The sequence below is a fragment of the Rhinopithecus roxellana genome, chromosome 3, assembly GCF_007565055.1.
Source record: "Rhinopithecus roxellana isolate Shanxi Qingling chromosome 3, ASM756505v1, whole genome shotgun sequence".
Taxonomy (NCBI): Eukaryota; Metazoa; Chordata; class Mammalia; order Primates; family Cercopithecidae; genus Rhinopithecus; species Rhinopithecus roxellana.
Genome location: NC_044551.1, coordinates 70,509,159 through 70,520,384, shown reverse-complemented (window position 1 = coordinate 70,520,384; position 11,226 = coordinate 70,509,159). Strand labels below are relative to the sequence as shown.

The window sequence follows — 11,226 nt, the reverse complement described above, 5'->3', positions numbered from 1 at the left end:
GACCAGTAATATAAACTGATAATTCAGAAAACTACTTAGAATAGCAATTTCACCACTCTTTGCCCTCAAAGTTCCTTCTCCAGCTACATACTTCAACACACACACACCCCACACACAAATATCTCCTGTTGATTGCTCAGGCACTTCTCCCTTGGCCTGGTCCTCCTCTCACTTCTTTGGTGAGGACTTATTAATCAAACATTAAAGTTTCATGTGCCTTATTCCAGAAAGATAGTTTTCAAAATGTGTCTGTAAACAACCCTCTACAACTTCTTGATCTTTTCACAATAAGAAGTCTCACAAATGAATCAGGCATTAACACCTCTAGGGGGCTACTGACCCAGGCTGTTTGTGTACCTGTATACCCTGCCTTTCTCCTACTCCATCTGACTCACTGATTATTAAACACTATCCCATGTGTGAGATAGTTATGTTGATTCTTTAAAGCTTGTCTCAAGTTGGCTCAAGTCTCATATTTGTTCTTAGATCACATTAAGAAAAATGCTCACACTTTTTTTGCTGCCTTCATGTGGCTGTGAAGCTGACCTCTTGTTTTTTTTAATGGGACAGAAAGCCATAATCTTTCAAAGAATAAATACTAAGGTCTGACTACAAAGTAATGTGACTGATTGCCTAAGATTAAATGGTAGACAGTGTATAAAAGGTTTCAGTTGGGTTGGTTTTATTTGGTACTGTGTGTGTGAATGTGTGAGAGTTATGTCCCGGTTTTCAAGTATGAATGGCCCAATTTTAGACAGTTATCCTGGGAGATGAAGGAACTACTAGCTGTACCCAATATCCTCAAATTGAGTCTAATTTATGGATTCTCTCCACAGAAAAATGTATAAGCATGCTGCATAAAATTTGAGGGAGTTCACAGACACCCTGCCTAGGTTAAGAATCCCCATGCTAGAGATCTCTCAGATCTTTGGTAACTCAGGGTCACATGACCTTCCCAGTATCAAGTCCAACGGGACAGGAGGCAAGTACTTGAGGATGTCATGGTGGCTTAGAACTTGCTGTGCCCTGCCAGGAATAGCACAGATAATCCTGCTTCCTCCTTGAGCCATCATAGTTAGCTGTGAATAAATCCCCACAGAGAAGAGGTAAAGCAGCCTGGATGCAGACCAACATTCAGTACTAATGATCCTCCTTTCCATCTGCGAGGCAGCACTTCTCACACCTCATTCTTTTCCCATTCCTTCTTCATCCTTACCTGTTTCATTCCCTCCCTCTGCTAAAGACTGAATAAGCCTCTTTTTAAACCCTTTCTCGGGGCTAGGGGCTAGGTATACAAATGTGAATAGAACATGGCTCCTCTAATTTATTAAACAAACTTACTGAATATTTACTGAACCCAATGTTCTTTAGTTTTTACAATCTACATCGTAGTGAGGAAACATGCATGTACATGCATGGGCACACACTACTGGCCCACAAGCCATTCGTGCATATACAATCATAATGAAACATAAAAGGAGGCTATAACTGAGAGATATGTAAGCAACTATCGAACCACAAACTGTCTGCTTGGGAAGGTGAAATTTATTCCTATTTCCAAAATCAAATAGGAATTTTCCAAGCAGACAAGGGTGGAAGAAGGGACAATATGTGCAAAGCCATTCACGTGCCAAAGAACATAGTAGCTTCTGGGGTTCAGTGTGGCTGGGCCTCAGAAGCATGTGCCAGATCAGCAGGAGTTAGAGCATGAAAGACAGGGAAAGGCCGAATCCTGGATGTCCTCAACTGCCACATAAATGAATGAGAACTATTGACATAGAGCCTCTGGAAGGCTCTAGGCAAAGGAATGAAATGACAGATTTTGACTTTAGAAGACCAACTCTGATGACAGAATGAAACATGGGTTAGATGAAGACCTAATGAAAAATAGGAAGATCAGTTGGGCAGGAGGCTCCTGAGTGGTGCTGGTGAAGGCTAAAAGAGGGTCTAAATTCTAAAGGGGTGGTAGGGAAAGAGAGGAAGGGCAAATATGAGAGATTCAGAAGACAGTATGGGAAGAAATTGGTAAATAATTAAATGGGCAGGAGTAGGGAGTGAGGGAAGAGTTATTAGGATGACTGCCAGTTCCTTCTTTGAGCAACTAGAAACGAAGGTGACCAAATACAAGGTTGTATGGGGGAAGATAATGAGGCCTGAGGGACATGGGGAGTGTGAGAGCCTGTAAGATAAACAGCTGTTGATGCCCATTCTGGTGACAGGATTGCAGGTCAAATGAACACACACTATTTGCCCAGTGCTGGTTCTAAGCTCCTCCCTTACCGAATTTGAAATTAAAATCCGTATGTGCATGCTGCCAATCTTCCGTGGAAAAAATAATTCTTTATAAAACTCTAGAGTGAGACAGATCCTCTCAAACATGAAAAGGCCCACTTGTGTTGTGGGTAATGATGAGAAAATCATCTTCGTGCGAAATTTGCCTTTCTCTCCCCTTACATCATAGCTGACTCCGCCAAGACCACTATGATCAAGTTTTTATTCCTCCCCCAACCCTCCACTGCAACTTTTGGCTGTACAAGATGAATACTTCCATATGGTGCAATGTTTATGTTGAGATGGGGGAAAATGTGAGATGCTTTCAGTAAATTTTATCCAAGAAGTAATAAATTTATACTTTCTAAGCAGCTGGAACAAAATATTGGTAATTGATTTTGAATGAAGTGTTTTTCAAAAGGAATAGAAAACTTGGGGCCATTTGTTAATCACTGATGTTTAGAGATCTTGGGTGCTGTCATGTGGCCCTCCCTGGCTGTGACCTCAGACATATGATTTGACATGTTCAATCTCTTTTGCCTCATCTGGAAAATGGGTTTAGCAATTTTACCTACTCACAGGGTTTTTGTGAGGATTAAATCAGCTAACACAAGTAAAGGGCTTGGGATAGTACTCATTATATAGCAGACACTCAGCAAATGTTCTTTTCTTTTTACCTATTACCTACGAGCTGAGTCACAAGAGAAGGGGAATAGGATGAGGATGGGGGTAGGAAGGAAGGACCCAGAAAGTGTATGAGAATGCAGTTTTTAAGGATTTATCTATAAAAGAACGCCCACTGCCACCTCAGAATCTGCAGAGACAAGGGAGCTGTGTGAGTACAAGTGGTTTTAAAGTATTTTTTGGGAAGCACATGTGGGTACATGAAGCCTGTAAAACCAGGAGTTTTCTGATATACTTTTGGGATCATCATGCATTTTTATAATTATTGAATTCACTCGAACAAATGAGAGCAGGAGGGGAGAAGGCAAGTCCTAAAAAACCTGTCTAGAGGTGACTAACATGCAAAAACTACCCCATGTCTGTGTGAAACCAATGCACAGAATTTTATTCTATTGATGCATTATTATTTTGGACAAAACTGCCAACTTTTGTTTTAGCTTTTTAGTCACAAAAGCACAATGATTTTTTAGAATTTTTAATGTCTTCTATTTATATAGTCTTTAAATTTACAAAGCATTTCTATACCTTTCTAATTTAGTAGTGATAAAAATCAAGCAAAGTAAATATTAGCCCTATTTTAAAAAAACAAATATTTGATGTGCATTTATTGTGTACCAGGTACTGTACTAAATGCTCTGTGAGGCGTATCCCATTTAGTTCTTCTGACAAACCTGCAACGTAGGTACTATTTCATCATCTGAGGCTAGAAAAGTAAATAACTCTCTTAAGATGACCCAGAAGTAAAGAGCAAAGCCAGGACTTGAATCCACATGAGTCTGACTTCAAAGCCCACTCCTAACTCCTGACCACTGTATTCTGCTGTTGAAGGATAATGAGATACATGTTCTTTCCTAGTACAGCAATGCATTTGGTTTGAACTCAGCCTAATTATTTACGGTCATGTAAACAACTGTTGTGAAATTATACAGAAACATTAAACTTTTTGATCTCTATTTCTATATTATGATCCTAGAATTGCTAAAGACAGATGCACATCTCAATGTACATTTTCCTCTCTACGGTTATGAGAATCTGGACAAGACCAATAATTGTTGAATAAAGTTTCCAAATACCTAAAGTACTTGGTAATAGACTAAGAATCTGTTTCTTGTTTATCTGTAATCAGTTTAATAGTTGCAGGTAAGAAAATTCAAGCACAATTTTAGTGAAGCCTAGCTACCAAATTTTTGACCAGTTCAATAATGCAAAGGACAAAACCTATTCATAAAAATGAATTTTTAATTTCAAGAGCATAAAAAAAAAAAAAAACACCTCAAACCTGTCCCATATCCCTCCCACTCATGCAAACAGCTTTCAAATGAGATTCTTCAAATTTTACGTTTTTTCCATTCTGGCTCATTCTTTGCTTCCTCATCATCAGATTCAACTTGGGCAAACATGGTTTTGGGCTGAGTCCTAAAAGAAAAGTTAAAGAAGAGAAGGAAAAATTTAGTCAGAAAGTATTTGTTACATTAGATTTTGCTTCCTTCATCGAGTGGGAGCAAAAGTGGGGAATAAATTACAACTCAATTATTAAATATAAATCATTAAACTTCTGGCAAAGAAAAAGATAATGGAAATTTAATTATGTTCAGGAAAAGAGCCAACGATTCTTTTAAAGGTTTACCTACTGTGGCAGACTGTACACACTATCCTTTCCTTAAATAAAATGAAAATGGGCCGGGCGCGATGGCTCACGCCTGTAATCCCAGCACTTTGGGAGGCCAAGGCGGGTGGAACATGAGGTCAGGAGATTGAGAACATCCTGGCTAACATGGTGAAGTTCCGTCTCTACTAAAAATACAAAAAATTAGCCGCGTGTGGTAGTGGGCGCCTGTAGTCCCAGCTACTCGGGAGGCTGAGGCAGGAGAATGGTGTGAACCCAGGAGGCGAGCTTCCAGTGAGCCAAGATTCCGCCACTGCACTCCAGCCTGGGCAACAGAATGCGACTCCATCTCAAAAAAAAAAAAACAAATTAAATGAAAATGCATCAAATTCAGTGGAACGTCACACATCCTAACCACCCTCCACCTGACCCAGGGTAACTGGGACCATATAGAAGAACAAACTATAGTCACCAAGCAAGAATCTACATGATCTTTAGTAAGACCATTTATTAAGCTCTCTGGGTTGTCCCTAGACTTCAGTAGTCCAAATATGTGTTTATAGTACACATAAATGGGAAAACCTGAGTTTTCTTATCTAATGAATTTCAGCCTGCAAAAATAAAAACCAAAGCGAACAAATGAATATCCCCTGCATTCCCACACTCAGCCCAGTGTATGGAAATACCAAGCATTTTAGGACACATCACTGGTACATGGCTGTAATACTGCCATATAGTACATCAAGCAATCTGCACAAAGACTTTCTGTGCTTTGTAAACATACCTGGTTCAATGACATCCCTTTTCACACTACTCACATAAGAAATACCTCCAAGAAAATGTCAAGCGGTTATAACGTCTGCCCCTTTCGGTCACGCTACTCTGATTCTATTTTAAAAAACAGCTCTATCACATTATGAAGAAACATTAAAGCACATCTGCAGATTATATATTTCGGCTTGTATTTTCATTTAGAATTCAATTGTTATATCCACGTAATTCCAGAATGGTAAAAATAATGACAACTATAATTCCTTTGATTGGCAAGAAAACCAGGATAAACCTTGTATTACCTCTTGCTGTTTTTTATTATCCTAGGGAAGAAGCATAAACCATTCACAACTCATGCTGATGTTGTCTGACATAAGTCATATACTAGAACTGCTCGTGTATAAGTTGATCATTACTCCTGTCTCTCCAGTTACCTCACACAACTACCTAGAGCCCAAGCTGTCCCCATACACAACCCAGTTGGTTAAACTTCTTGTTGTCACTTTAAGACACTGTTACGATATCTATACACAGGTCACAGCTCTTAAATTTCAAAAAGCAGCTACAGGTTTTGATAGGCCGTGAGTTGCTGAATTCCTAACTGGCTTTCTAACATGCTACAACAAGGCAATTGGTGCTTGTTACATATTTCATGTTCTGGTAAAGATGCTGACCATTTAGGTATGGACAAACCTGTTCAAGAACAAATTAGTCCAGGTTAAAAAATCCTTTGAATTAGGTAATTTAACTTCTCGGAGGAAAAAAGGAACATGGTCTTCCAAGGATATCTGGCAATGCTTCGTAAGACACCAGCTCGTCAATGATAGTTGTAATGAGATTTAAGTACTAAGAAATTGCAATGCTGGTTTCTTGGATTTAAAAAAGGAAATTAAATGGCAAATTACAGGAAGAAATGTAAAGTCTGAAAAGGCAATTTCATTTAAGGGGTTATTCTCTGTATTAGACTACTCGCATGCTGCTAACAAAGACACATCCAAGACTGGGTAATTTATAAAAGAAAGAGGTTTAATGGACTCACAGTTCCACCTGCCTGGGGAGGCCTCACAATCATGGCGTAAGGCAAATGAGGAGCAAAGTTATGTCTTACACGGCAGCAGACAAGAGAGTGTGTGCAGGGGAACTGCCCTTTGTAAAACCATCAGATCTTGTGAAATTCACTATCACAACAGCATGGGAAAGACCAGCTCCCATGATTCAATTACCTCCCACTAGGTCCTTCCCACAGTGTGGGAATTATGGGAGCTACAATTCAAGATGAGATTTGGGTGGGGACACAGCCAAACTACATCACTCTTTTTTTAGAGACAGGGTCTTTCTCTGTCACCTAGGCTAGAGTGCAGTGGCATAATCATAGCTCACTGTAACTGAGTTCCTGGGCTCAAGTGATTCCTCCTGCCTCAGCCTCCCCAGTAGCCGGGACTGCAGGTGTGCACCACCATGTCTGATTACTTTTTAAAATTGTTTTGTAGAGACATGGTCTTGCTCATGTTGCCCAGGCTGGTCTCAAGTGCAGGCACTTGAGACCTGGTCTCAAGCAATCTGCCCACCCTGGCCTCTCAAAGTGCTGTGATTACAGGCATGAGTCACCACGCCCAGCCAAGATAATAGTCTTTTTAATATTCCACCTATTTCCAAAAGCATCTGTAGCAGGTTGATGGCTAACATTAAAGGGCACAGAATCAATGAAACTACATAACAGCTAGAAAGAGGCATGAGAGGATGTTTTGGTGGGATGGAAATGTTCTATAATCTTGACTGAAATGGTGATTACACAGGTGTATGCATTTGTCAAAACTTGAAATGGGTACATTTTGTATTTTATTGTATGTAAATTTTACCTCAATAAAGTTGATTTGTAAAGAAACTAAAAACAAATTGGTAGAAAATAAAGAACCAAGGAATGAAAGGGTAATTGAGCATTAAACTTAGCACTGAATTTCCTAGCAGCCATGAAAAAAGAATAAAAAAGGACAAATATTTGTTTTTCAAAGGAGATATTGCATTTTTTTTTCACCTAGCATTGAACTCAATTAATTCATTGAGTGAACATTTGCATCAGGTTCACTTCAACTGTCATTTCCAATCACTAGATCACAACAGTTTCCTCGGTCCCCACTAGGAATTAAAATGTAGGGAATATTAAGCTGTTTAGAAGGTAAGACAGCTGAACATCATACTCCTTCTTGCAAAACTCCATAACATTTAATTTCTACTTCTGAACTAATCATAATGCTGCCAGCAAAATGGCCACATTATGTGTATGCATAATATTTCTTTTCTTCTAGAAAAAAAAAATGGGATACATGTGCAGAATGTGCAGGTTTGTTACATCAGTATACATGTGCTATGGTGGTTTGCTGTATGACCTGTCCTCTAAGTTCCTTTCCCTCACTCCACAACCCCCAAAAGGCCCTGGTGTGTGGTGTTCTCCTCTCTGTGTTCATGTGTTCTCAATGTTCAACTCCCACTTATGAGTGAGACTATGAGCGTTTGGTTTTCTGTTCCTGTGTTAGTTTGCTGAGGATGATGGCTTCCAGCTTCATCCATGTTCCTGCAAAGAACAGATCTCATTCCTTTTTTATGACTGCATAGTATTCCATATGGAATACTATACTTCTTTATCCAGTCTATCACTGATGGGCATTTGGGTTAGTTCCATGTCTTTGCTACTGTAAACAGTGCTGCAATAAACATACGTGTACATGTCTCTTTAGAGTAGGATGATTTATATTCCTTTGGGTATATACCTAGTAATGGGATTGCTGGGTCAAATGGTATTTCTGGTTCCAGATCCTTAAGGAATTGCCATACTGTCTACCTCAATGGTTGAACTAATTTACATTCCCACCAACAGTAGTAAAAGTGTTCTTATTTCTCCACAGCCTTGCCAGCATCTATTGTTTCCTGACTTTTTAATTGCCATTCTCACTGGCATGAGGTGGTATCTCATTACGGTTTTGATATGCATTTCTCTGGTGATTAGTGATGTTCAACTTTTTTTCATGTTTGTTGGCCGCATAAATGTCTTCTTTTTAGAAGTGTCTGTTCATATCCTTTGCCCACTTTTTGTGGGTTTTTTTCTTGTAAATATGTTTAAGTTCCTTGTAAATTCTGGATATTAGACCTTTGTCAGATGGGTAGATCACAAAAATTTTCTCCCATTCTGTAGGTTGCCTGTTAACTCTGATTATAGTTTCTTTTGCTGTGCAGAAGCTCTTTAAGTTTAACTAGATCCCATTTGTCAATTTTGGCTTTTGCTGCAATAGCTTTTGGCATTTTTGTCATGAAGTCTTTGCCCATGCCTATACTAGGAATGGTATTGCCTGGGTTTTCTCTTAGGGTTTTTATGGTTTGAAATTTTACATTTAAGTCAAATCTGTCTTGAGTTAATTCCTGTATAAGGTATAAGGAAGGGGTCCAGTTTCAGCTTTCTGCATATGGCCAGCCAGTTTTCCCAACACCATTTACTGAATAGGAGATCGTTTCCCCATTGCTTGTTTTTTCAGGTTTGTTGAAGATCAGATGGTTGTAGATGTCTATGTTTCTTAGGCCTCTGTTCTACTCCACTGGTCTATATGTCTGTTTTGGTACCAGTACCATGCTGTTTTGGTTACTGTAACCTTGTAGTACGTTTAAAGTCAGGTAGCATGATGCCTCTAGCTTTGTTCTTTTTGCTTAGGATTGTCTTGGCTATATGGGTTCTTCTTTGACTCCATATGAAATTTAAAATAGTTTTTTCTAATTCTGTGAAGAACGTCAATGATAGTTGGATTGGAATAGCATTGACTCTATAAATTAATTTGGGCAGTATGGCCATTTTCACAATATTGATTCTTCCTATCCATGAGGAAGGATTTGTTTGTGTCCTCTCTTATTTCCTTGAGCAGTGGTTTGTAGTTCTCCTTGAAGAGGTTCTTCACATCCCTTGTTAGCTGTATTCCTAGGTATTTTATTCTCTTTGTAGCGACTGTGAATGGGAGTTTATTCACGATTCGGCTCTCTGCTTGTCTACTGTTGGTGTAAAGGAATGCTTGTGATTTTTGCACAATGACTTTGTATTCTGAGACTTTGCTGAAGTTGCTTATCAGTTCAAGAAGTTTTTGGGTTGAAATGATGCGGTTTTCTAAATATAAAATCGTGTCATCTGCAAACAGAGACAACTTATTTCCTCTTTTCCCATCTAAATACTTTTCTCTTGCCTGATTGCCCTGGCCAGAACTTCCAGTACTATGTTGAATAGGAGTGGTGAGAGAGGGCATCCTTGTCTTTTATCAGTTTTTAAAGGTAATGCTTTCAGCTTTTGCCCATTCAATGTAATATTGGCTGTGGGTTTGTCATAAATAGCTCTTATTATTTTGAGATATGTTCCATCAACATCTAGTTAATTGACAATTTTTAAAATGAAGGGGTGTTGAATTTTATCTAAGGCCTTTTCTGCATCTATTGAGATAATCAAAGTGTTCTTATTTCTCCACAGCCTCCCGGCATTTATTCTTCTTGATTTTTTAATAATCGTCATTCTGACTGGCATGAGATGGTATCTCATGGTTTTATTTGCATTTCTCTGATGATCAGTGATGTTGATCAATGATGTTTTTCACGTTTGTTGGCCATGTAAATGTCTTCTTTTGAGAAGTGTCTGTTGATATCTTTTGCCCACTTTTTGATGGTTTTTTTTTTTTTTTTTCTTGTAAGTATGTTTTTGGTTTTTGTCTTTGGATCTGTTTATGTGGTGGATAATGTTTACTGATTGATGTATGTTGAACCAGCTTTGCATCCCAGGGATGAAGCTGACTTGATGGTGGTGGATACGTTTTTTTGATGTGCTGCTGGGTTCGGTTTGGCAGTATTTTATTGAGGATTTTTGCATCAATGTTCATCAGGGACATTGGCCTGAAGTTTTCTTTTTTGTGTGTGTGTCTCTTCTTGGTTTTGGTATCAGGATGATGCTGGTTTCACAAAATGAGTTAGGGAGGAACCCCTCCTTTTCAACTGTTTGGAATAGTTTCAGAAGGAATGGTACCAGTTTCTCTTTGTACTTCTGGCAGGATTTGGCTGTGAATCATCTGGTTGTGGGCTTTTTCTAGTTGACAGGCTATTAATTACTGCCTCAATTTCAGAACTTGTTATTGGTCTATTCAGGGACTTGACTTTTTCCTGGGTTAGTCTTGGGAGGGTATATATGTCAAAGAATTTGTCTATTTCTTCTAGATTTTCTAGTTTATTTGCTTAGAGTTGTTCATAGTATTATCTGATGATAGTCTGTATTTCTGTGGGGTCAGTGGTGATATCCCTTTTATTATTTTTTATTGTGTCTATTTGATTCTTCTCTCTCTTATTAGTCTAGCTAGCAGTCTATCTATTTTGTTAATGTTTTCAAAAAACCAGCTCTGGGATTTGTTGATTTTTTTGGAGGGTTTTTCATGTCTCTATCTCCTTCAATTCTTCTCTTAGTTATTTCTTGTCTTCTGCTAGCTTTTGGATTAGTTTGCTCTTGCTGCTCTAGCTCTTTTAATTGTGATGTTAGCGTGTCGATTTGAGATCTTTCTAGCTTTCTAATGTGGGCATTTAGTGCTATAAATGTCCCTCTTAATACTGCTTTAGCTGTGTTCCAGAGATTCTGGAACACTGTCTCTTTGTTCTTACTGGTTTCAAAGAACTTCTTTATTTCTGCCTCAATTTCATGCTCTACCCAGGAGTCATTAAGGAGCAGGTTGTTCAATTTCCATGAAATTTGTGGTTTTGAGTGAATTTCTTAATTCTGAGCTCTAATTTGACTGCACTGAGGTCTGAGAGGCTGTTATTATTTCAGTTCTTTTGCATTTGCTGAGAAGTGCTTAACTTCCAATTATGTGGTCAATTTTAGAGTAAGT

At 38.6% G+C, this 11,226-nt stretch overlaps 1 protein-coding gene across 3 annotated transcripts in view; it reads right to left on the bottom strand.

Moving 5' to 3' along the window:
• Nucleotides 1–4,174: 4,174 nt before the first annotated feature.
• WDR70 (WD repeat domain 70) overlaps nucleotides 4,175–11,226 on the bottom strand; it is a 377,836-nt gene continuing 370,784 nt past the window's right edge. For all 3 annotated transcript variants that reach the window (XM_010367672.2, XM_030927443.1, XM_010367673.2), the window contains one exon: nucleotides 4,175–4,371. In XM_010367672.2, the coding sequence (XP_010365974.1) occupies nucleotides 4,284–4,371 (88 nt within the window). In that variant the 3' untranslated portion in view covers nucleotides 4,175–4,283. The remainder of the gene's footprint in view (nucleotides 4,372–11,226) is intronic.